Genomic DNA, 27,335 nt, shown 5'->3' with positions numbered 1-27,335 from the left:
TCATGTAGAAACATTCCATTTAGTCTAGGTCTGAATGGAACATTGATTGTGATCAGGTAGTGACGTTTCAGCATTCGTTTCCGAATGCGACAGATAACAGATGCTGGTAAACTGCGAAGCATATGTTATCGACTCGTGCAACAGCCTGGTAAGAAATTGTACAGATGCACTGAAATATGCACATCACTTGTTTTGCAACTATTGCACGTAACGTAGGCGCCCCAGTTTTCAATCGACGTCCGTGCGCGTGCCCGGCGTTCGGGTACGATTGCGGTACAGAAACAGGAGGAGAAACAACATTGACCTCGCCGGGGAGTATTGGTTTGTCGGAAGTGACTCGTCCTGTTAAGAAGCTTTTATATTGTATCGTTCACTTACTGGTGGTCACTAGTATATGACACCTGGGTTTGCAAATAAGGTACGACTGCTTGTTTTCATCTGAATTGTGAAGTTATGGTATAAAATAGGAAGTGCTTAAAATGCCGATGTGGCTGCACAATTTGCGCCTCCTGCCTGTCTCAAAATGGCGAATAGGCCGTTAGCTAGCTGGCTAGCTACATTGCAAAGGGTGGAATTGTACCAAATAAGGTATCATGATTCATACTGGTTTTCACCTTTAATTGGTAAATGAGGAGATCCTTTTGTGGCTTTGGGCGTATGTTGTGTCTATACTGTTATCATTATTGTGTGTAAAACAAAACGGCACTCCTCGCGAATTGAGTCCACTTGACTTTGTTAGCTAAGTTAGCTAGGTAGCCAGAAAGCTAAGGTTAGTATCGAGGTAAGCTAGCTGACAGGCAAATATTTCTAGCCTACGCAACATTAGCTAATGTGAATCAGAGACGTGAACTTCATGGTGACAAACAAGTTAAGAGGTTAAACAAATAATAGATTACTAACATGCTTGTTTGAAGTTGTTTGTTGTCATCTGTCCGGTTGTGTGGTAAAATATGAAGAGTACCAGTGTGCAGAAAGCAACACATTGATGAAATTGTATGATACCGAACTACGAGCTCATATTCAGTGATGGACGATAGCATCACAGTTAAAATTGGGCGTGTATCAAGGATTCAGTGCAACATCGTAGCCTCAGATGCTAGCTAACGTTACCACAACAGTATTTTGTCCTGTACAACTGATACACTTCCATAGCTCACCAGCTGAGCAGAGATAATGTTACTTGGCATACATGATGTTATGGTTAGTCTTGTATAATTACTTTTGGTAGCAAATGTCCCCCAGTAAGCGAGGGGGAGCTGTACCAAAGGATTGGTCAGTTAGCCAGAAATTGTAGCCCAGGCCAGCATCGCCCAGTCGCCTGTCTTTCAATTGATTTTATTCCCAGAAATGATGCGAGGCGAAATCAAGTAACAATTCCTAATCCAGTTTGCCAGACAGACAGTTTCGCTTATTGTGCGCCCATGCTAGCAAATGTTCGAAGAACTAGTAAGACCAACAGTGTGAAATGAATCCTGGTTAAACGTTTCAGGGAGTTTGGCATGATCTGACAAGTAAACGTATGATCTGCCTGAACTGATGTTGCTCGGTGGTCTAGTGCTACGTTGTCATTGCTGTAATTTCATTTATCTTTGGCAGAAGTCAGAACATGTGCAGTGTGATCTAACGGTTCATTCAGTTAATTACCCCGTGGATGGTCTGAGGCCTACGTGAGGCTTGGAGATATTTTCCAAAATTCATGGCAGAAATAAGCTAGCCTTATACAGTTGGCTAGCATATGGCGCTTTTGTAAACTGGGCTTGTGTTAGACATGACCGCTGGCTAGCGGAGACATTTAGCACACAGATAAATCATTGAGTAGCTTTTGGGTGGAGTTTTCGTCATGTGGCAGATCACACCACAGTCACTGTAGTCCAAATGTGTCTGTCTGCATTGTTATACTTTCATTTGTTAACCAATCATAAATAGCTTTTGATGAGGGAGGATATTTTTTCACCGGGCCACTACCTAGAAAGAATACTGTAGCCTGGCTAGTGTATAGTTCCAGCGTGTACTTTTCATCACATCAAACACTTGTGTTGTGTCACACAATAGTCTATGTAGAATTTAGAGTGTATGCTATTGGAGCAGATTCTGGCAAAAGGTGACTGCCACTAAGCCAAATGATGAAACAAACAAGCAAATGTTTACTTGGCCATCATGTTGGTGGTGTCTGGTGCTATGTTGCACATCTTAATTGGTCATCTTTAACAACTTTACTGGTGTAGTTTTTGCTATCCAGGTCTCTGAACTGGTCTCTGATTTGCATGCTTGAATCTCACACTGACTGAGCTCATGCTTTGACTGACTGTACACAAAATGTTCAGCATTAGAGTCTGAAGAAACGTTAAATTAGGTCAGAAGGCAAAAGCTTTAATAATGGAAAAGAAACTTGACTTTTGACGAACCTGACAGACTCGTAAGGGAGGGGTTCCGTCATTGGCTGTTTGAGATTGAAACAGATTGAAACGCATGTTTCTGTCCTAATTAGGGTTGGGTATCGTTTGAATTTGAACGATTCCGATTCCAATTCCGATTTCTTATTTCGATTCCGGTTCCTAGCGATTCTCGATTCCGATTTTTTTAAGAGGCTGGGTCAAAAAAAGTTTAGGATATTTTAAATGAGCTAGCTAACCAACGGTCTTTCTCAGGGTATCTGCACATTTTCCAAGTGCATATTTAAAGACTTTTAAGACCTTTTCAAGACATCTAAATGAAACTTAAGACTATACCACGGCAAAAAAATATATATGACTGTTTATGCAATAGTTTTTTTTTCCTACTAATTTTAACCCCCACCCCATTTTGGATGTCTACAGAAGTTACCAAATATATGTTGGCGAAAGAAAAATAATTGTGTGTGAATTACCTTCAAAGCTATAAATGCCCAATTTTAGGGTCTGGGCTGCTTGCTTTTGAAGCTGGCTGTACATATTTGGTTTTGCTTACTGCTGAGGCTGACTGTTCTTCACCTGTGTCTGTAGTAGCCTAGGCTAAAGACATGTGCACTGGACTGGATTCCCTTCAATATTTTTTTCAAAGTTAGACTAAGCTATTTACATATTTTAATAAGCCTACTTTATATAATTTACTATGTGCATCTATTGTCCAAGTTAATCCACTACTTTACATTTTGCATACCAGTTGTATCTAAACCAACCAAAGCTTGACTGAAACATTGTAAAACCATTGACTTGTTTTAAATTAATTAAGAGACAGCTAGGTCCTCCTCGCATGATCCTGCTGAAAACCGCTGGTTTCATCTCAAGCATGCACGTATTATGAACACACGTTTTTATGTAGCCAGTCGCCGACATTCAAAAAATATGCGGTTATAGTTCACAACTTTTGCGAAGTAGGCCTAGCCTACTGGGAAACGCTGGCAAGCAAGCTGCTGGCAGATATTACAGGTAGGCTATTATAACTTAGACAGATATTTTCTTCCCTAGGCTAGGCCAGCAACACACGCTGGAAAGATGCAAACAGATCAACTTAACATTTAATTGCGAAGCACTGCACATAATTTGACCAGCAGTCTTCGCGTCCATAGTTTGTGAAACGATGCTGCGTCCGAGCAACGATTTTAGATGCCAAGCGCAACTCCAAAAAGGAGAACAAATGAGCGTCCGGCTTGAGGCTGCGCCGGACGCCGGACAGGGCTTTTAAAATCCATATGTCCGGCCTAAATTCGAACGTATGGCCAACCTATCGCTCTTTCTTTCTCTTGCTCATTCTACCGTAGGCTTCCTCATTCCGCGTCCTGTATATCTCTCTGGCCTCAGCTACACCACGAAAACGTCAGGCATATTATTTTGTACATAGGCCTACTGTATTATTACTGTTTTTACTTCTTTAACCACACCCGTGAAAAACATCTTCACTCTGCAACCACTACACTTCCTCCCGTAGCCTAATAGCCTAGTCACTAATTGCGTTTTAAATACACGAAACTGGATTGAGACATCACTCACTCTCTTGCACTCGCTGGCGGTCCCATACGCACATTTAATAGCCTACCTCTCTTTCGAAAATTCAGTTGTATTTAAGACTATTTAAGGATCCGCGGGAACCCTGCTTTCTGAATGAAATAGTCTGACCTTCTCCATGAATTTTAATTATGAACTATGCGCTTCTTCGTTGGTGTTCAGCCATTTCTTCTTCAGGTCGGCGGACTGGGAATCGAAACTAGGAATCGAAATTTAAACTTTTGAACGATTCCGGGAAAATCGCAAAGATAGTCCCGGTTCCAACCAATACTCGATATTCGATACCCAAGCCTAGTCCTAATGGTCTTTGAGCCTCTTACTTTGCATTCTCCATCAGCTGAATGTCTACGGCTGTTTCAACCATAGACTATATATAAGGGTTTCAACCCAAACACACCACGTTCTAATTGATTCTGTGGGCAACATTGTTTTGGTGTCTCCCAAGCCTGTGTTTACAGTGAGAACATGGTTATCTGTGAGACTGTCTAATGGCCACCTTACACCAAACAACTTTGACAAGATTTGGAAAAGATTCTTGAAAGATTGTAGTCTTTTAACTAATGCCCCCCATTCAAGCTTTACTCAAAAGACTCCAATCTTTCAAGAATCTTTCCCAAATCTTGTCAAAGTTGTTTGATTTAAGGAGGCCATAAGTTAGAATTATAAAACTTATTTTTTCCTGTGGTTGGGCTTCTGTGTATGTTCACTGATGGAGGAAAGGTGCTGATGTGGGTTAATCGAATTGAAGCACAATTATTTAAGACTAGGCTAATTGAATTAAGGAACCTCAGGTTCAAAGGATGTTGAATACATTGTCCCATACATTGACTAATTTGTGGCGGCCCACCACAATATCAAAATTGACCACCACACAATGATTTTCCAGCTTGTACTAAATTGTGCTTAAATCTGGTTAGCATCATAACCACGCTGTGCTAATTTGTTAAAAACTGTTGCATTCAAGTTAATTCTGCAAACCTACCACCACAAATAGAATTCAATTCTGTGGGAAACACTGCATAGACTTAATAACACGATGGAAGTATCTTGTAAGGGTGGAAAGTTTGTTCTTTATTCAACAGATTTATTCAGAGCAAAATTCTATATGATTGAGAATAAACCACATACCTGAGTGCTTGTGGTCATCTCATAGTTTCACTGTATCGCCTTTTGTGAAGAGTGTAGTAGAGTGTAGTATTGAAAGTGGATGTCTTGAAGTTGTTAGTGTCCATAGACTTTGCGAATACCCTCAGGATATGACCCTATTATGCTTTGATCAAAGTTGACAAGAAATTCTGTGATGCAAACAAGTGTTTAAAACAATGTTGTCTTACCATCGTGTTGAATTTAATTCATATAGGCTACCGTCCACAAATGCTCAACTAGCTAGACCACATTCAGAGTCTTCCTGTGTGCATTAGGCTATCTTTGGTGTGTTTCCCACAGAATTGAATTCTATTTGTGGTAGGTTTTTGCGGTGTGTGTAGGTTTGCAGAATTAACTTGAATGCAACAGTTTTTAGCAAATTAGCGCAGCGTGGTTATGATGCTAACCAGATTTAATCACAATTTAGTACAACCTGGAAAATCATTGTGTGGTGGTCAATGTTGATGTTGTGGTGGGCCGCCACAAATAAGTCAATGTATGGGAAACTCTGCTTTGGTGTGAGGAAATGTTGTTATTGTACATTTACCAGCTGAAAGTGTAGTCATCATAAGCATCAGATGTCACAACCTTACCTTTCACTCTTCCTAATACCTTGAGCACCACGGCAAGCAGGACTAATTTAGCAGAAGTCATGTTGGCCATTTAGAGGAAATGAGCAGATATCTTGTGAACGATCCTGTCTGTATGCTGACAGGTAATCAATACCTTTATTTAAGGCTCACCCTCGGTTTGGTAGTCTGTTCATCTATAGCAGCGTATACCTTTATGGGGAAATTACAGCATCCATCAGAAGACTTCCTCTTGCTGAAACATTGCCAATCCACCCCTACACCATACCCCAACCCCCATCTGATGCCCCACCATAGCAAATACTAAAAATTGATTAGGCAGCAAGACTATGATGCGTTAAGTGCACCTTAGAGTAATGAGCGTTGTGAAATGCACTGGAGAACAAAAGGGATGAAGCCCTTAAGCCTGCTGACTGCATCTCTGTGTTTTCAACCTGGTGTGGATCACATGTGTGGTGTGCATGTGCTGGAGCTTGTTTTAATTTCTCAGAGTTATGACCATGATGTATGCATGTGGGACTTTTTGGTCTGTGCTTAGAAAACACCCTCACGGAACCACTGGTTCTCTCTACTTATTAAAGGTGCGATTTGTAGGATTGTTAACGAACGTTCTGTAGGCCAAAATCAAAACACTGGTGAAAGTTCTCAAGACTACCAGACGCGAGCCTCTTCTGGGTTGCCAGATGTAATGAAGACTTAGCTAACGTTAGTTGACCTGCAGCTGCTTTAACGTTTCTCCAACCATGACCCAGCTACACATTACGGAAACAGTGAAAACAAAACATACCTCTCTAACCAACGTAACATATTTAGCTGAAGTTAGCGATGCAGATGAAGTTTAGCCTAGGCTACCTGTTGTGGAGAAATATGGCCAGCTCTGCGTCAGATTTCATATTCTTCGTTTGACGAAGACGTCACCATCTCAGGAAGCTCCTCCGATGTCCACTTAATTTGTTTCTTGTTTTAATTTTGGAAATTTGCCTGCCTCTCGTAGGCATTCATGACTACAACTGACAGCTGTTGACAGTTGGCCTTTGCTAATTTGGCAACCCAAATAGGAGGACACCTTAGCCCATTATTAATACGCTATTCTAGAATTAATCGTTCAAAACATAAACGAAAATTCCAAGAGATTCCGCCCCGTTTTCATGGGTTTTACGGGGTTTTACGGGTTCGAGTAATGTTGTCAAATAAGCCATTACTTCAATTCATCGTGTTTCCGTACTCTCTGACAACATATGGTGATCATTTTTGGAATGGTTACAGTTTATTTCCATTATTTCCTACATACTGGACCTTTAAAATTGTGGTAGCAGCTGCAGCATTCAAAACAATGTGTTACTAGTCCACCTCATATCTGTGCCCTAGCCGTTCATGTGGTTCTTTTGTTGTGATGTGAACAAGTCTGAAGTTTGGGGCCATTCCAATGCTCTGGATAGTAAGTACTGATGGTCTAGGTATGTATAAGTTTATTGAATCTGTTTCTGGATTAATCAGCTCTCCATGCATAGTTCCCTGTTTAATCACTGTATGGCATACTAGCAGGCCAGATATCTAGGCCTACATGGGCAATGAATTGTCTCTCACTTCTGTTGCTTCTGATCAACCACAGTTTACCTTGTTTAGCTGTTTGCATTGATGCCATGAGCACATTTCCACACCGTGTTGAGGTGTTGGGTAGGAGTGCTTGACCTTCTGAGCAGTCTGAGACTCCTCTGGATTTCATGGAACATGGTACAACATAGTTTGGTCATATAGCCTATGAAAAATCCATTTAGAAATCTCTCTCTCTCACACACACAGACCTCCTGAGTATCTTTGTGGGTGGTCGTTATTGTTTGTTTGTTGTGTCCAGGTCCCTGCCGTGTGATGGCAGATGGCCGCCAAAATCTGTGTATGCCATGTTTTGCCTGAAAGGAAGCATTTCTTGTGGTTTTATTTCTTTTATCACCTGCAGGCCTTTTGTGCATCAGTAAGGGATGTTTTGGTTGCATTGGGTCCCCATGATTTCCATTTAATCTGGAATGAATTTAAATCTGAGTAGTTTTATGATGTACATGATCCCTCTATTAGATTTCCTGAGTCTATTGGAAAAGGCAGTTTAGGAATTGACCCATAGCCTAAGAAGTGAAAGTGATTGATAATGACTGACTGACTATTATTGTGCTACATACTCCAAATGTAAAGCACTTTGAGCTGCATTCTGTGTATGAAAGGTGCTATACAAATGAAGCTTATTATTATTATTATTATTATTATTATTATTAAGACCCTAACCAGCATTTTATTTGGTACATTGGCTCCCAGTTGTTTGTTTCATCATGTTGAGATTCTAGGCCATGTTTTCTGATTCTCTTTTATGACGCACATCACTTTACTGCCTCTGTCCCAAATATATCAGAACCTGAGTGAGCACTAGGTGAAACAGTCGCCTGCAGCCTCAGAACCTGAGTGAGCACCAGGTGAAACAGTCGCCTGCAGCCTGCTTGTGTCCTACAGTGATGCATGGCGGCAGTTTTGAGTGCAGTAGCCTATAGAGTACAAAGTGATGTCCTTTGAGGTCATGTGGTGGAGATGCAGCCAGCTTGTCTATGTTCCACAGTGGATACTCTATGTGATTTATAAGTATAGAGAGGTGTGTGTGTGTGTTAGGGGAGGGGGGGTCATTTGGGTCAGGTCAGAGTGCCAAGTGACTGACACCTTGCTGCCTATGCCCCTGACTGCTTCTAGGCTTAACCCTAAAGCACAGAAGAGATTCGGCTGATGCAACAGAGATGCAGTGGTGCGTTTCTCCCAGACTGCTGTGAAACAGCTGTGCGTGGTTAGGATTCCCCGCATGGTAGGGTTGGGCGATATGGCTGAAAAATTATTTAATTAATCTTATTGATAATTTCTTTAACAACCTGTAAAACGTTTAACTTGACCTATAATCAAAACTGGCAGAGGCAGGAGGTTTTATCTAATGTAATTTATGTTAGCTAGCAAATGCTTTTCATGGTATTGTACACACCATGAGGCTACATGGGTAACTTTGATTAGCCTGAAATGGCATGGAATTCATTTTGAACATGTTACCTTATCAATTGCCTCTTTATCCATTCTCATGACCAATGTGGAGGTTAAGCTTCATCCATGCTGTTTCTGTTGTGTCATGTTGGTGTATCAGGCTATCTTGAGTGTCACTCGTTGCACACAATGTTATCAAGGAATGTGGTCATGATGGGCGGTTTATGAGCCCAGAAGGGAGAGTGCTTTTAGTTTATCCATGCGTCCGGAGTTTGCATGTTCGCATATAGCCTAGCTTTACTGCTGGTTTGAATGCCATGCGTTTTAATAAAGCTATTAAAAATTGTATTGAACAATTTTCTTATTGGTGTTGATAAACTGTCTATCACAATACATATCGTTATCGTTTTATCGCCCAGGTCTACTGCATGGCCTGCAGTACAGCAGCAGAACCCAACTTGTCTACACACAAGCTGACATGAGCCTAAACATCAAAATGTACATTTTAGAAATTGTCATTACAAGAGCCATTTTTGCCATTAGATTTAGATTAGCCCCAACGCCAGTTCACCTGCATTTGTCCCCTCATCAAGACATGTCAATGATTGCCTACTGTTGGCAAAAATGATAAGTTGATTGAATGTGATTAATCTGAATATTGAAATGCCTTAAAAATGCCTGCAGCACCCTGCGAGTTTGTTGTGGGCCTACTTTCACTACCTTCACATCTGTCAATAGGATTATGTACAGATCATATAAATCCACAAGACCTAAGAAATCCATTGTGACTTGCTATTACAAGTTTGGTGGGAAGGGGGTTAAATAACGCTCCAAATAGCTTATAGGCTACATTTTGGCGAGGGAGGATATCTGTCAGGAACATGCGCACATGCATGGCTCACATGGCTGAAGGTTATATTCTGGAAGAAAGAATGTCATCACAACAAAGATCAGACCAGCAAAGTTTTGTCTTTGTAAACCAAGCTTAGTTAGAAGTTAGCCTGCATCTTTGATTAATAAATTTACTCTTGGATTTGAATAAACTGAAAGCAAAACAAAACAAGGTAAAGTTGGAACTTGTTCAAATAGCGTGGCTTTCCCTGATTAAAAAGTACTTGCCTTAGATAAATAAGTAACCTATTGGTTGAAAAAGAACAACGCATTTGGTTGTTGAAATTGGAAAATATGCACTGAACATTGCTCTTCAGCAGTCAGATCACATTTGAATACTGTGTGTGTTAACTGCTTAAAAGTATGAAATGGCCAAAATCAGATACTGCCTGTTAGCAAATGTCGCAAAATGACTCAGTGCCATGAGGAGAATTGGTAGTGTGGTTATAAATTTAGCCTGACGTCACCAGGGCTTGTGCTGGGTTCTCTGTATCAGCTCCCTAACCAGGCCTAAACTGTAAGGTCTAGGTTGAGGTGTGTGCTGTGTAAAACGGTGTGTTAGCATGATGCATACTTTAGTTTGCAGTCTGGTTCAAAACTGTTAATTGAGGTGGTTTAGGTTGGCCCTCCGACTAGCCCAAGTCAGTCTGATCAGATTGACCTTGCCTGTGGTGTCACCTGTGAGGTTGGAGGCCACGGTGTCAGCAGGGTCAAGGTCACAGTTCAGTTCCCATCATGGACCACATGACCTCTGTGAATACTCTTTCATGTATAAGCCATTTCTCTGCAGATTCCTATACTGTTAAAGGGACACCAGGCAAGCCTGATGCTTTTTCTCTACGAAACTCCCCCTCGCTCGGTCTGAAGCTCTTTTCCTTTTCTTTGCGTCTTCCGTCAAGGGTTTTCGCTGCTTCTTCGCCGGCTCTGCCATTATACACACGTTTGCAACAATCTCTAGCGTTTTGTTAGCCTGCCTCTGTGCTGTAAACTGATACTGCTTCGGTCGGCGGGTAGGATACACTAAACTTGCAAGTGGGATATTCTTCCTACAGGCAGTAGGGGCGGGCGAGAGAGCCTTCATTCGCCCCGTAATGAGTCATTTTAACCATATACCGACTTACGAAGATGATTAATTGACACGAAAACGTTGCCTGGTGTCCCTTTAAGGTTAGCTCTATAGGAAGTGTCTTGTTTGATTTTACATTTGTTCCTTAGCTTAGACTTCGGGTTGTATAAAGACAAAGGGAAGCATTTAAGGAACACGTGGGACTGGTCGACTTTTAAATTCTGTGTGTAGCCTAAGCCTACACTACAGACTAGTCTTGTCACCAGTCGGCATGGTTTATCTTGGATAAGGATTAACTGAGGCCACAGCTCAAAGTCTTAAGTCCTAACCTTACCCTGAATCGACACCGACTCCTCTGTCTCTAGCCTCAACTTGCTTTCCTAGACAAAGTTTGGCACTTACTGGTGAATGTCTTCGAAAACATATTCGAGAGTCCTCTGCCAGTTAAGAGGCCGACTGTAAGGTACAAAGATTGAAATGGTCCAGAGGGTCTGGGCTTGAACAAACATGTAAATCTTTAAATGCGGTATGTTTGCCAGTCCTTGAGAGGTTTGGTGAAACCAGGGTTGAGGTAGCTTGGGTGAACCCAGACAAACCTGTTGGCAAATTTGAATTTGCTCTGCATGTCAGTCTGGGTAGGATCCCATTGATGTTTGTTTCTGAATCACCAAAAACGGGTTAGCTCTTTTGAATTGAATAAATAACTGCATTTTAAACTTTCGTTTACAAGAAAGATGTGTTTGCTGCACTTCTGAAACAATTTTGGTGGTTTATTGCACCCATTTAACTTTATTTTCACTTATGCTTACGTCCCCAGAAGTCGTAAAGGGGCATGTTCAGAAATAGGTGTCAGTGGGATCCTTTTCAGACTGACCCGCATAGCAGATTCAGATTTGCTATCATGTTAGTCTGGGTTCACACATGCTAGGGTGAGGTGGTTTGTGACAGAATGTTCTCACATGGTTGACACTCTCCCGGCGGCGAGTGAACTGTGCCCTCTCACTGCAGTGTCAGAGCTGGCGTTGCCTTGGCGATTATGTCATAGTCCAACTGAAAATAGACCTCACTTTTGTCTGTTGACAAGAGGCTGCTGCGACCTTGTGCCCTCAGATGTATGTGCTTTGGCCTCTAAGCAGCCAGGGTGGGCATATTGAAATGGAAATGATGTTGGTTGAACCAGAGAAAAGCTGGCTAAGATGCTTGTGGTTTATTTTATTTAGTTATTTATTTAGTTATTTATTTCAAGAGAAGGCATCTCCTGTTTTCTGGGACCATTTGCAGTCCTAATACCAGGTTAAGTAGCACTGACTGCACAATATCTTTCTCTTTTCATTTCACCTGCATAGTATTGTTTGTGTTGAGAAGATGGCATGGATTAGTGCATTTAGTACATATATGGGGGGGGCTGAAGGGATACATAGGCCATTTGGTTCTTCCCTTTGCCATAGGGATTAGTAATCCCTTCACCAGATCGCCCCCCTCCACCTAGCTCGGGGGGCTAAGAACATTAAGCCTATTGTCGCCCCAGGTATCACCAGTCTGGAGGCTTTGTTGCATGTTGTGGGTGTACACTGGTGCAAGGAGGGCAAGGCATTGTATACTTACTGATATGTCGGCAATATGGAAGTGTTACTTGTACATTTTTTTATTATTAGACGGGACAAAGAGGAAGAAGAAATGAAATAAATGAATAGGCCCACAACAGTTCCTACCCTGTTAACTCATGGGCAGTTATTATTAGTTTGTTATTAGTCTTCAGTTGGCTCTTCTCAATATTTTCAAATATTGATGACCGTGTGGAGATTAAACTTTGTAATCTGAGATGCTTTCTCTGTGGGGAATGACTGTTTTGTACACATACTGTAGTGCTGTCACATAGTGAATGATGGGTGTAAGATAATCATTGTGAACATGTGTTTCTTTTTATTTGCTTGTTTGTTTGTTTTGGTCTGTGTGAAGGTATTGAATACACGTGTAATACTGTGGTTGAAATATCAGCCTGTCAAACCAGAAAGTCATATCATGTAATCTTTTAGTGTTTGGTGTATTTGCTCGGGTTTTGCCTCTCAGGCATAATCATTAGAAAGTAAAACTAAACTAAACTTCTCTCTCTCTCTGCTTTTTTCTCTCCAGATGAAAGGAAGATCTCGCAGTTGAACCTTGCCCCCCCCCCCCCCATCACCTGCGAGCATCACCTGGTCTCAACGTTTAGGGACTTTCCAGAAGCCATCCCTCTCCTAGGAGTGTGTTGCCAGTGCCGGCTTCTGTACATCTCGGCCTCTACGCTAGAGAGCGAGCGGGACACTCCCCCGCGCACACACTCTCCGGAGAGGAGCTAAGCAGAGTGCCGTGTAGTGGCAGACACACACGTGCACACACACACAGATACACACACACCCCTGCAACAAACGGCTGCAGCAGAGGCAGCACCCCAACCCTGCAGCCACCATGGTGCTGTCGCAGAGGCAACGTGACGAGCTGTAAGTGTTAAATATTAAAGCACGCACACGCACACGCACACGCACACGCACACGCACACGCACACACACACACACACACACACACACACACACACACACATGGGTACAAATTTACAAAGTGGCTTGTTATGTTAAATTAGGCCTTTTGATTTTCTCAGATATTGGGTTGCATATACCTCATTCATCATGATATGATGAGTTTAATGGAGATGCATGAAGATAGTGTATTACTGTGTAGCAACCACAGCAAAAAGTAAGCAAAGTGTTCGAGACTCCAAAACCGCTGTGGCTGTACCATTCAGCTTGAGTGTATTGGACAGGACTGGTTCTCAACCTTTTATTTATTGTGCCATGGAACATTCCTCAGGATGACACAGTGCCACAGTTCTCCATTACAAAATGGTGATGTCATCATGGCACTGCTGGAGAGTTTCTCCTGCAAATAAGGTCTCATGGGACTGACAACGAGATCCTTGGAAGAGAACTTGGGGTTGTCGCCTAGTGTACCAAAATGCTCTCTTTTGGGTGAAATGTGTTTGTTTTAAGTTCTAAAGACAAATCGGTAACAACTCATACCTGATGTGTCTTCTGGGGTTGGCCTTAGTTGTAAGCTTACTTATCTCTAGTCTATCCTTGCCAATAGGCTTTTTTTGAAGGCATATTAATTATGTATCATGTTGTGTCTCTCCTGAAATAAACCCTGGTACGACGTGCTGAATACTAGCACAGGCCAGATGAGGACGTATGGATGTGTAGTGCTCTCACAACAGCTTGTGCTAATTTACAGAATCACTAAATCTCTCCGTAATCATAAGTGTAGCTACTCCCCACGGCCACGTAGAGCTTCTGTAAATCAGAGCCACAGAGCCGTGAGGTGGGGGAGCGAGAGAGCGGCTCTCTCTGATGGCCAGGGACTAAATTTAGTTCCGCAATGAGCTCATGAAATATTCACCACTCTCGGAGAGCGGACGCAGGGCGTGTTTGCGTAACACTGAATCACTGGACAAGATGAGCGTGTGGGCGTGTTGTGTGTTGTTTTCATCAAGCACTCACAAGTCTCATCAAGAATGGACAGCTCCACAAGTCTTATGTTTAATCTGGACTTTGTAACAGGAACCATTTAGGTTCCTGCTTACTTAATGCACTTGTTTTTGTGGCAGAGGAGTATGTTTATTTGATGTTGTTAATGTCGCTTCATATGGAGTGCTGGCCTTCTTTGGCGTTGCATCATATGTCTGTCAGACTTTATTGTGTTCTCTTATGCATTTTAAATAAGGTGTCACTAGTGCTAAGCTGCTATATGTAGTCCTTTACAGCCCTGGTTGAGGTTATTTTTGTGTAGAACGTCAAGCCTTCATGAAAAACTGAACATGCAAACACCATGGCAACAGACTCGATCACCACGTACACTAGTGGTGCTTTCTAAGTCTCCTAGTCTTCCTCACGCTCTCTCAGCTGTACAGTACTGGTGTTTTCTAAGTCTCCTAGTCTTCCTCACCATCTCTCAGCTGTACAGCAGTGGCTTAATCCATCTCCGTCTTCATCAGGCCCTGTCCTGAAAGGAGGCGCTTGCGGCTCCCTATGTTCACTCTGCGCTTCGGTTTGATTGGCAGTGATTCAGCATTTCATTTCTCGCTTGGCTGCCCACACTCTCCCCATCTCGGCACCTCCTGATCTCCAGTGTCCGGGCAGCGGGGAGACCTGCATTAGACACATGCCCTCGGGCTACCTGTCCAAATCACCGACACCTTTATCGCACACACATCACATTGCACCTGCATGTGTGTCTGTGTTTGCTCGGGACCTGAAAGCTTACACTGTAGCTAGCTTTTGAAATGGGTTGGTCTGCTGTTTTTTTATTTATTTATTTATTTATTTATGCCTTTTTATGCTTTTAATGATAGTGACAGTGGAGAGTGACAGGAAGCGAATGGGAGAGAGTGCAGGGGTGGGATCCGGAAAGGACCACGGGGCGGGAATCGAACCCGGGTCGCCGGCATACGGTGAAGGTGCCCCAGCCAGTTGCGCCACAGCTGGGGCCTGGTCTGCTGTTTTTAAGGCTAAAAATGATGCTGCTCAATTTTATCGTCCTGTGTTCAGTGACCCTACACTATTAATACCTTCCTGTGTTTTGTGGACACACTGTGAACGTGAATGCTACTCAGCACCCCTACACCACAGCTGGATATTAGCACTCGATGAGCTCACCCTGTTTCCATTTGTGTTTTCCAGAAATCGAGCGATAGCCGATTACCTCCGATCCAACGGCCATGAAGAGGCATACTCCGTTTTTAAGAAAGAGGCAGAGATGGACATGGTAAGGGCTGATTTCTCGTCTGGTATGAAAGTCAATTAAGTTATTTTAATAAAATGTTGATGTTATAGCATCGGATCTTGTAAGATGTCACAGAAACCCTGTTATTGTCTCTCTTCTCTCAAAATACAGTAAGCAGTATGGTCTCCTGAGCTTTATGAGCTTTAAAGTTGTCTGGCCTAATTGAAGCTGTTACCCATTTCCATATTGATTCCAATTAAAGCTAGCAATACATGAAGTAATGTTTTTCTCTCTCTCTCTCTCTTTCTCTCTCTCTCTCATCTTCCAGAATGAAGAATTAGATAAGAAATATGCAGGCCTTTTGGAAAAGAAATGGACATCAGTCATCAGATTACAAAAGAAAGTATGTTGTCTTTTGAACTACATTTGAGTGGGTCAAAGCACCCCACACATTGTGACTCATTGCCATCCTGTACATGCCAATTAAACTATGCATGCAGGGCTCCAGAGTGCGACCAATTTGGTCGCATATGCGACCTAATTTTTCAAAAGTGCGACTAAAGAAAATCGGAGGTCGCACCGGTGCGACCAGCTATTCGAGAGAGGAAAAAGTGTCCGCATTGAAACTCTACCTTTGGTTCAATAACAGACACATATTTGGCCAATATCGTGGTTTAAACAAATCACAGATAGTGAAGGGCGGGACCTCCCCTCTGATTGGCCGTGGCCCAGTGCCTGTGCGTAAATTTGAAAATGCGTGTGCTGCAGAGAGAGAGAGAGAGAGAGAGAGGGAGGTCAGAGACCCGTCAGATAAACAGAGTGGATGTAGTTGCATTACCAGTGTTGGGGAGTAACGGAATACATGTACCGGCGTTACGTATTCAGAATACAAATTATGAGTGTATTCCGATACAGTTACAAGTTAAATAGTTGGTATTTAGAATACAGTTGCATTGTTGAAATCAATGGATTACATGACGACGATACTTCTCTGTTTCATAAGTTTATTCACTCTCTAAATAAATTAAGGCAACTCCATTTCCCAGAAGCTCCTGAAAGCAATCTATGATGAAATTGTTTCCATGTTTAAATCCAAGCCCCGCTGTCTTGCACTAGCCTCAAAACGCAGCCAGCGCGCATTATGGACGCGTCATCGGAGACCCTGAAATGACTGTTTGACAAATTAGGAGTAAAGTAAGTGGAGGTAACTCCTGTTCCTCACTGATCGCTGTTCCTGATGTCTGTTCAAAGGATATTTTCCCAAGTATTAATAGCTCAGGCTACTTCGGCCAATCGGTTACAGTTTGCTAATCAATAAACAAAGCCTAGTTCACGTGTTGATTTAGACCTACAATTAAACCAATCTCTAAAATAGGCACTGCATTCTAAGTTTTTTATTCTAACTTAAAATTGCTTTATAGATTATTTTTTATCTAATTAGATCTACATTTACGTTTTAAAATGAATTATATGGTGCAGCCTCTGAAGAATTATTCTTGCGAGTAGCATACAGTATTTTAACGTGCGGTTTTTGATTGTCATTACGCGATCACGTTCATTTTGAGAGCTCTGATATACACTAGCACTAGAATAGTGTTTACATTTACAGGTCATTTGCGTTCCACCTGTTATATGCGCCCCTCACTTGTACTGGGTTGATGCCACCGAAAAATCTCACAGGCACACCTTAATTATAATTTCTGGCTACGCCCTTAAAGTAGCCTATTTATTTTGTTTGTTTTAATTAGCCTAGTCGCCTGCTGTAGTTTTAGTGGTCACCTTGCTATTTTAAAGTTGTATCAGGTAGCTTAGTTGACTTTACATTCTCCTATGTGGGCCTAACACTTCAGCCATTGGAACAGAAGAACACACCAGAATAGGCCTGTTTAGTAGGCCTAAGCAGAATTTGATGGCCGCATTCCTACACTTAGGCTATTAAATGCAATTCAATGCGGAAGTAATCTAAGTATTCAGAATACGTTACTCAGATTGAGTAACGTAACGGAATACGTTACAGATTACATTTTTGGGCATGTATTCTGTATTCTGTAACAGAATACGTTTTGAAAGTAACCCTCCCAACACTGTGCATTACAGTGTGGTCACATAGGCCGAGATAAATGTCCCCTCTCCCCACTGCCTTTCAGCGGCTGGCAGCAGCAAACCGATCAGACGAGCCCGAGATGATGATCAAGTTTATCGTTGCCTACGATAGGCCTAGTGAAACTTCCCTTCACCAAGTTCAGTCCGAAATAATTATTCACCAGAAAAATAGTTTGAACGTAAACCCGACGTACAGGAATGCCACTTGCGCCAAATTTATAGGAGTCATTGCAGATGAAAAGACGTCTTAAAATTGCGAACAATGCATACAACGACCGAACGACAGAGATGCAGATATCGCCGAAAAGGAGTGCGTCATTGACCGCAGTTACATGCAGGGAGTAACCCGGTTTTCAACAGCAATATTCGTTTTGCGCGCGAGTTGTGTAAACTCATTCTGATGGCATCAATCAATTTAATCCGGTATTTGGCGCAAACCGAATATCGCTACATTTAAAGCCAAATATTCCCTGCATGTATACAGTGGTCATTGTGTACGGTGAATTGAATGGACACATTTAGATCGAGCATGGCAAGTCATTGCAATAGCCTATATTAATAGGCCTACCATTTCGTTACTGCATTAACCATGTTCTTATTGAAAATTTAAAAATACTAAAATTAAAAAGTAAATTGCATTGTGGGGCTGTCAAATGATTATTGCAATCATCATTGCAAAATCACATAAAAATCCGCCAGGCTACTTGGAACATCTCTTTAAATTGTGCTCAAATACATTTCTATGGAAGATGCTAGCATGGCGAGCTGGTTTAGCCAAGGCCTAAAGATCATGAAGGATAGTATGTAAAACATTGAGCCATGAGATGTGCAGTTTGAAGCCCTTAAAAGACGTGCACTGTTAATTTACTCACTGTTATTTTTATTTAATACATTTTGAGATGTTTTAAGTTTAAATTTCAGCTCAGTGAAGCACTTAAAGCACCAACACTTCATTAAGTTACTTTTATTGTAGAATTGTAAATCATAAGTCATAGGACAACCTATAGGACAGTAATTAAGGAAAAAAAGTGAACCTGCTGCGGTGTTAAATGCGATGTGGTTGAAAATTTGGGTGCACCTAACTTTTGTGCTGGTGCACCTAAGAAAAAAAGTTAGGCGCACCAGTGCAACCAGTGCAAAAAGTTAGTCTGGAGCCCTGGCATGCCTGAGGGGTGATCCTGGTTAAGAAATCAGTACAGATTTGCTCCATTTCATTATCTCCCTGGGCCTACACTGGGCCTCTGTAAAGAGCCAGACAGCTTAACGTTTTCTTCAAAGCCTGAGAATGGCCTAGAACATGTTGAGCACTGATTATTTCCATTTATATGAAAAATACTCTGAGTGTTTAGCTTTTACTGAGTGTGTGTATATGGTATGTTATGTAATCAAGCCTTTTATGTGAACAAAAGACGCACACATGTAAGCAGCTACTTTGGGCCTCATGTTGCATGCCATAAATGGTGTTTAAACCCATGGTAGAATAGCAACCCATGTCTTTAGGACCTGTTTTAAATGAATGTCAGAGTAGCAACAATATATTCGCTCCCTAGTTTTCGATATATTTGGGTACACATGACTTCACAGGCCCGTTCAACCCATGTCTTTAGGACCTGTTTTAAATGAATGTCAGAGTAGCAACAATATATTCGCTCCCTAGTTTTCGATATATTTGGGTACACATGACTGTTCACAGGCCCGTTCACACCATGTTACCATCTCTGTAGATTCTGAGACCTGTGTGGTCTGTGTGCGTGTTTCAGGTTATGGAACTGGAGTCCAAGCTGAGCGACGCTAAGGAGGAGATCACCCTAGGAGGCCCCATCGGCCAGAAGAGGGACCCCAAAGAGTGGATCCCTCGGCCCCCGGAGAAGTACGCCCTGAGTGGCCACAGGAGCCCCGTCACACGCGTCATATTCCACCCGCTCTTCAGCGTCATGGTGTCCGCCTCCGAAGATGCCACTATTAAGGTGTGTGTGTGCATGTGCGTATGTGTGTGCAGGAACACCCTCAAACACTGAACATTGAACACCCTCATTCAGAACACCCTCAAAAGTCGGACAGCTGAATGGAATTGTGTGCAGTCAGGATTGTGTCATAACTATGCTATGATGACGTGATTGAGGCGTATCTCATCAGAGAGTATTAAGCATGCAGAGGATTTTTTTTTTTTTTTTTTTTTTTTTTTTTTTTACCTCCATCATTGGTGAGATTGGCTCTTTGCTCTTGTATTGAGATTATATAATGTGTATGTGTTTTACACTGTTCTTGTGAATCTATTCCTCCTGGCGGTCCACTGAATGAGCAGCGGGTGGTGGTACTGCAGGAGGATGTGGAGGAGACATGCGCTGTCCTCTTTTCTGCTGACTCACTCGGTCTCCATGGAGAGCTGGTGATGCAGTGGTCACCAGGGGCAACGCAGGCCTGGCACAGCTTTCAGCTTGATGCAGGCCAAGCTCCCTGTCTCCTCCTCCTCTTCCTCCCCTCCCTCTCCATCCTTCTCCTCCTCCTCCTGTTTGCCTCTCCCTGTCTCCTTGCTTTCCTCACATTCATGTGCTTCACACCCCTCTTCATAGAGGAAAAAGGTCAATGTTGATCCTAGTTTATGGGTTGCCATAGTTTGTGTGTGTTTCATGGCAGCCGGTGGTCTGGGGAAAGGAGCCAATGTTGCTGTGACTGCTCATTTAAAAGCAGTAAAAGGCAGTAATCCTGCATACCTGAATGGAGTAACCCAGTGACAATCCGGCCTTTTCTGTGTTGAATAGGAGAAAAAACTGTATTTGAATTTTCAAGCATAGTAAGTTCATTTTTATGTGTAGTATGATGTCCATTGTTACCCAGCCTGTATTATGTTATCTGCTGCCAATGTCAGAAGGGGCGCGGGGGGGGGGGGGGGGGGGGATGGTGGCTTTTCAGCTCTGGCTCAAAATATGTGTGAACTGGAATGATCTGTGCCAATTCAGGCTTTTCATCTGTTCCCTGCAGCACATGTATTGATCCAGACAAAGCACCCCCACCCATGTGTGTGTGTGTGTGTGGCTTTTTACATGCGAGGAGCCACCCTTTCACCACTGGGTCTTTCTGGAAGTGTCTCCGTGAGACTCCATGTGATTGGCCCTCATACAAGTCAGCCGCTGACATTTCCCACTGATCTGGGCAGCAATTCATGAGGGATTCCTCCTGACCTTTAGCAGATCTAACACCCTGTTAACACCCAGTTGATGGCAGGCGGGTGGCTTGTTGACTCTACCCCCCCAGTCCCCCTCCCATCTACCCTGCAGGCTTGTCATGTCATTCATTTGCCTGTGAATTGTTTGTAAGTCATGACTGATGTCAACGATGTAGGCAGTTTTAATGTGGCCTTGTCTGGGATGGCTCTGTTGGGGCTTTTTTTCCTGCTATCATTTAGCTTGATGATGATGATGGAACTTTAAAAGTGCTTCAGTGATTCACCGTGGTGTTTAGATATCATTATGGCTGAGTGTTTGCTTTTGTCTTTAAACTCTTCATTTACATTCTCCATTTCTTTCTCCCTCTCCCTCTCCCCCTGTGCAGGTGTGGGACTATGAGGCGGGAGACTTTGAGCGCACCCTGAAGGGCCACACAGACTCTGTGCAAGACATCTCCTTTGACCAGTCGGGCAAGCTGCTGGCCTCGTGCTCTGCAGACATGACCATCAAGCTCTGGGACTTCCAGGGCTTCGAGTGCATCAGGACCATGCATGGTGAGACACCGTTCAGAACACACATGGACATACATTAACGTTCAGAAAATACATTAACGTTCAGAACACACATTATTAATGTTTAGAACACACATAAACATACATTATTACACGGCTCTTCAGAGTGCTGCAGAGAATTCTATTCACATGAATGGGCCTTCCCAACGTTCAGAGGTCTGTTAAATCTATATAATCACCGCTGTCAATGGCAACGGGTTTTGTGCTTCTGATTAACGTCTTTCATATCACTCCGCAAGAAGTCCGTTTGCTTATTGCAATGGAATTGCTTTGAAATTAAAGGTCAGCTTGTAATACGTTGCCACGCAACACCTGAAACTGTCAAGTTCTATCTGTGTGGCGAACTATTTATTTTGTCAGCGGAAGCCACGAAACGGTAGCACAATCATTTTTAAAGACCCATTGTGTTAAGTTTCTTTTCTCGTTTTGGCAAGTAGCCGTATAATAAGCGGGATAATGTATTGTCCGCCTGTAATTATCAGAAAATAAGTCCAGCTGTGCGTCGGGGTTCTATACTCCCTGTCGCGACTTATTTTCTGATGATTACCGGCGGACAATCAATTATCCCTTACTTAACGTTCAGAAAATACATTAATGTTCAGAACACACATGAACGTACATTAACGTTCAGAAAATACATTAATGTTCAGAACATACATGAATATTTAGGCAGTTTTGGGATTAAGGGCTTTTTTTAAAACCCTCTTGCAGTTTAATGAATGCCTATTGTAATGGGACACAGAACCTTCCACTTTAACATACTCTATGTTCTTATATGGTTCACAACCTTGCACAGTGTAGAACAGGCGTGGCAATGCTTCTCCCAGTCTTTAATCTTTGAAGACGACTCTGACGGTAAACTTAAGGAGTTGTTTATGTTTCCGAGTGGCATTGCAAACAGTTGGCTGTGACTCTACTTACTGTCTGAGAGATGGAGTGAGACTGCCCCTGACTGTATTTCCTTTATCTGGACCCTACTGATTGCGCCGATTAACCCAGCTGGGATTAATGTAACAACCCTGTTTGGGTCAGGAGGTAATCCGCCTCCGAGATCCTCATGGTCAGCGCTATCCCATCACACTGGTTGAACCATTTAACCCCATTGCACAATTTATTTTGGTGTGTAATGGCGCATATTGTGTACGTGTGTAGTTAGTTATTAAATGTCAGGAAAATCAGGTTTGTGTGTCAGCCGTATTTCGTCGGCCGGACCCTTCTTCTTTTGTTCCATGGCTTCTGTCTGATGCAGTACAGTCCCAACCTCAGGGAACCTCCCCTGGCCTCCCCTCCCCTCCCCTCCCCTGGCCTGGCCTGGCCTCTCTCCCCTCTGGTGGCCTTGTGTGTCCACACAGTCATCAGACTCCCTCCCTGGGGGGTCGGCTTGTTTGGGTGGATTAGTGCCTCTGGCCAGCCGCCCTTAATTATCCCCTCCGATTAGGTGACATTGTTTCCCCCACCCACCCATCTACACAAACAAACACACACACACACACACACTCCATCCTCTTCTCTGTTCCAAACTTCCCAACCCTTCGCAGCAAAGCACCGTTTCTCTTTCACACAGAAACCATCTGTGTTGGCGTTTGGTGAAATTAAATGCTCATTAAATGCTCACTCGACTTATGGAGCATGGTGATAATGTGGAGGGTCACGCAAACTGAAGGGATTTGCCACTGTATCCACCTGGGTATACTGATGATTCTCATCATGCTAATTCAGCATTTCTCTGAGGCTGTGCAAACCTCCAACAGCTGTTAACGGTTTTAGATGATAAACAAATTGGATCACCACACACACACACACACACACACACACACACACACACACACACACACACACCCCACTCTGATAATGAGCCACTCTGTCTCTTGCAGGGCATGACCACAACGTGTCGTCAGTTGCCATCATGCCCAACGGTGATCACATAATCTCTGCATCCAGAGACAAGACCATGAAGATGTGGGAGGTAGCCACTGGGTATGTATAAAACAGCTTTACCTGCTCTTACTAATGATCGCTTACTGAAATAGATAACTAAAATATTTACACAAAAAGTAGGTTTGCTTAATGAATCTCTCAGATCTAAGTTAAGATAAGTGCATTCAGCACTATGTAGCAATTCGGTTAGATCCAGGAAGACAGCGGTACATTCCTTTGCACCCTGTGATCTTATGCTTTGAAATTGAATGCCGCGAACACTCTACACATTCATGAGGTTGTCACCCCCCCCCCCCCCGCTCTTGGTTCTTCCTCTCCTGCTAAGACAATCGCTCGCTTGCTCGCTGTCGTTGTGACCCAAGCTGAACTAGGGGCATTGTTTTGACCAGAGGGCAGAGCTTGTTTTTGTCTGAAGAGTGCTCAGTCATGAGACCGGTCTCTCCAGGCCCTCACCCTCGCACAGTATACACTCTATTCATCCATCCCAAGACCAGAGAGGGCAGCTCAGGACCTGTGTGAAACGGAGATGTCTGATTAGGGTTTGGCCGTCGGACCATGATTATGATTCGGCACCTAATGCCTAAAGACACGAATGCACATATGAATATGATGCCGATATGATGTGCTCTTTCCTGATGGGGTATAGAATGTCATTGAGTAATAGCCTTATCCGTCCATATCAACTGTTGCCATGAATAAACAAAACTAGTCAACTAGCATTACACTGCAGACGTTGACTAGCATTTTAAACAACTAATTTCTGCTGTTTTTTCCGGGACGACTGTTCATATCATTCTCCCGTTTATGCATCTCATTAACTTTTGTTTTTTTGCACGCACCCTTGGTTCGGTTCAAAACTGGTTGAAATGCGGGCTGGTTCACTAGGGTTCAAAGAATTCTGAACGGAACCGGTTCCAGAACGGGTTCTCTGTTGGTGGAAAAACGCCTTTAGTGCAATAAGCAGCACTGTTGTATTCATATTCCAAAATGTGTTCTGCCTTTACTGCACTGTGGAGTGACCCAAGCGTCGTCTTTTTCCCCTCTAGCTACTGTGTGAAGACGTTCACGGGCCACAGGGAGTGGGTGCGCATGGTGCGGCCCAACCAGGACGGCACGCTGATCGCCAGCTGCTCCAACGACCAGACGGTGCGCGTGTGGGTGGTGGCCACCAAAGAGTGCAAGGCCGAGCTGCGGGAGCACGAGCACGTGGTGGAGTGCATCTCCTGGGCACCCGAGAGCGCTCACCCCACCATCCTGGAGGCCACCGGCTCAGAGGTGTGTGTGTGTGCGTGTGCGTGTGCGTGTGCGTCTGCGTCTGCGTCTGCGTCTGCGTCTGTTAGAGAGGGAGAGAGAGAGAGGGTGTGTGTGTCTGCGTCTGTGAGTGAGGGAGAGAGAGAGAGGGTGTGTGTGTCTGCTTCTGTGAGTGAGAGAGAGAGAGAGAGGGTGTGTGTGTGTGTCGCACAGAGAGATGGCATAACAGAGAGAATGTGAGTTTTACATATGTGCACATACCCTGGGTGTTGCCGTTTAAATAGGTGTTTGTGTTTTCATTTACGTGTGAGAATATGGTTACTTACACCTAGTGAACCTAGACCGTACTTAACAGTCATCTTAATTTAGTTCATAACTAGCCGTTGCCAGTCCATGTCGCTTTTGATTAAAAAAAAAAACATCTGCTAAATACCAGTCAACTTGACCTTTGAACTCCAAAACCCTGTTGCCGATGTGCTGTTCTGCCAAACTAACCTGAGTGTGTGATGTGTTGTAGAACAAGAAGAGCGGCAAGCCTGGTCCATTCCTGCTCTCTGGCTCCAGAGACAAGACCATCAAGATGTGGGATGTCAGTACGGGCATGTGTCTTATGACCCTGGTGAGTTGGCCACCTCAGCACTGCTTAAAGGGAGAAGTTCGGTGTGATATTGACCTAAAGTGTGTTGAAACATGATACCGAGTAATAATAATAATAAGCTTTATTTGTATAGCACCTTTCATACACAGAATGCAGCTCAAAGTGCTTTATATTTGAAGCATGTAACACAATAATAGTCAGTCAGTCATTATCAACCACTTTTCTTCATTGCTGGGGCCGTTTATGATCCACTCAGCAACATATCAAAAATATAGAAAATAACATGTCATAAGACTGGCAGCCTTAACCCTTTACCCCCCATAAGCACGCGTGAACGTATGTCTCATAGCTCATCTCGGCTTGTCCCCTGCACTCGGTTTTCAAAGGGGGTGCCTCGGGCATCGACCTAGCCATGCAAATATATCACTGTTTTACACCATTTACGAGGCTCAAAGTAGCTCCACACTTCATTGGTAGACTTCCGAGTGCCCTGACATTTAAAACGAGACATTGAGAACTTTGAAAAAGCACTGGTAGTTTATTTACAAGACTATTTATACAGACAGTACCACAGTCCTTTTAAGCGGCCACATGGCAACACTTTTTGGGCACTCATCGGGCATCCATCTCGGCAGAAAATGCGCGTGCGCAAGGCTTCACGACACCAATCTACTGCAATCTTGCTCCAGCGGTGAGATCACAACACATGATTGGCACGATGTCTTCACAACACACCACATTATTGGCTCAATGTCTTCACAACACACCACATTATTGGCTCAATGTATTCACATGTCAACTTTTTGCTGCGGAAGGGGTGTGATATGCGTAGACAACTGCCATATTGGTGTTACAAACTAAGCCCATGCATTTCTATTGAGGATTTTGAGTGCTGTGTCTCCTCATTAGAAAGTCTCTAACAGTACCTTCAAGAAGTTTACCGTTCACCGCCATCTTGAATTTAGTCACGATAAGTCGAGCGACGAGTACGAATGAACAGGTATGATAAGGGATCAGATTCCAAAAATAATTCTGTGAAAAAGCATGGATTTCAGTTGCTTCCAGTAGCAGCAACTGGAATCCATGCATTTCCACAGAATTATTTTTGGAATCTGATAAGGAGTAGAGCTTAGTGGCTTAAAGCTGTAGGACATGACTCTCTAATACTATACACTATTTTGTCAAATTCTCTGAATTTCTCCTCACAGTTCTCCAGTTGTATGTTCAGTGTGTGTTCTTAAAAAAAAAAACCCTCTGATTTGTACTCATGATGATGTGCAAAAAAATGTTTGGCCTGGATGTGTCATGGGAAATTAACAAAAAGACTCGAACCGACCAACATACACTTCCATTCAATCAATAATGTTGCTTCAAGAGCACTGAAGGAAGGGTTGTATTTGATTGGCTATTGAATTCAAATGTCAACCAACTCTTTCATTGGGATTGAAGACTGCACCTTTAACCTTTTAAAAAAAAATGCTATATGTCGTTATATTAGCCCTCTACTTATGTTGCTCTACCTCCATGTGTGCTTGCTCCAGTGTCCACATCTCTCGCCCTTATCTCTTAACTCGCCCTCGCTCCCCCCCTCCTCCTCTCTCAGGTTGGCCATGATAACTGGGTGCGTGGCATCATGTTCCACCCCGGTGGCAAGTTCATTGTGAGCACCGCCGACGACAAGACTCTGCGCATCTGGGACTACAAGAACAAGCGCTGCACCAAGACCCTGACGGCCCACGAACACTTTGTCACCTCTCTGGGTGAGTAGCCAGGCCGGTTGCTTAGAAACAAACTCATCCCCCCCCCCTTGTTTCAAGGGTGTGTCTGTCTGCAGCAGCAGCTGCCATGACTCATTTCTCAAGCTTGTAGCTTGGTGGAAAATCAGGCACGTAACTGTGGCAGACATAGCTCAATAGTGCGTAAGGCCATTTATTGAGTGCAGTTTTCAGGGCCACTTCTATCTCATGTGCGTGTGTTATTGTGGAGGATGGAATTACCCCTTATTCGTTTATTGGATGTCAAATGCGATTGTTTGTTTTGTCTTTACACAACATGAAAGAGCCAATAAATGTGTTGTCTTCGTTTTTTTCCTCCCTCCTTTACAGATTTCCATAAGACGTCTCCCTACGTGGTGACCGGAAGCGTAGATCAAACAGTCAAAGTCTGGGAATGCCGCTGATCCCATCGGCTAGGCTCCTCCCCTTTTCCCATCTGCCCGCCCCTTCCAAATCACTCATCCTCCAGGAAGCACTCATCACCGTGGTTACCA

At 43.3% G+C, this 27,335-nt stretch overlaps 1 protein-coding gene across 1 annotated transcript; it reads left to right on the top strand.

Moving 5' to 3' along the window:
- The first annotated feature begins 284 nt into the window (after nt 1–284).
- LOC143112879 (lissencephaly-1 homolog B-like) lies at nt 285–27,335 on the top strand. Its single transcript, XM_076275271.1, has 11 exons — nt 285–418; nt 12,816–13,162; nt 15,395–15,479; nt 15,766–15,840; nt 19,301–19,507; nt 21,093–21,261; nt 23,154–23,256; nt 24,264–24,492; nt 24,986–25,087; nt 26,670–26,826; nt 27,172–27,335. Exons 2-11 carry the CDS (start codon nt 13,131–13,133, stop codon nt 27,243–27,245), a joined length of 1,233 nt encoding a protein of 410 aa, XP_076131386.1. The 5' UTR covers nt 285–418; nt 12,816–13,130; the 3' UTR covers nt 27,246–27,335.

The sequence above is a fragment of the Alosa pseudoharengus genome, unplaced genomic scaffold, assembly GCF_046254945.1.
Source record: "Alosa pseudoharengus isolate Yale_2024_CS ecotype anadromous, Long Island Sound unplaced genomic scaffold, YU_APseudo_1.1 YU_APseudo_1.1_scf_8, whole genome shotgun sequence".
NCBI classification, from domain to species: Eukaryota; Metazoa; Chordata; class Actinopteri; order Clupeiformes; family Clupeidae; genus Alosa; species Alosa pseudoharengus.
Note: the sequence above shows the minus strand (reverse complement) of the source record. Positions and strands in the feature narration are given on the sequence as shown.

Excerpts from the sequence above, each read along its gene's own strand:
- LOC143112879 (XM_076275271.1), top strand. The coding sequence starts at position 13,131 with ATGGTGCTGTCGCAGAGGCAACGTGACGAGCT. Across the intron at positions 24,493-24,985 it reads TGGAGGCCACCGGCTCAGAG|AACAAGAAGAGCGGCAAGCC; the intron begins GTGTGTGTGTGT and ends GATGTGTTGTAG. Across the intron at positions 26,827-27,171 it reads ACACTTTGTCACCTCTCTGG|ATTTCCATAAGACGTCTCCC; the intron begins GTGAGTAGCCAG and ends CCTCCTTTACAG.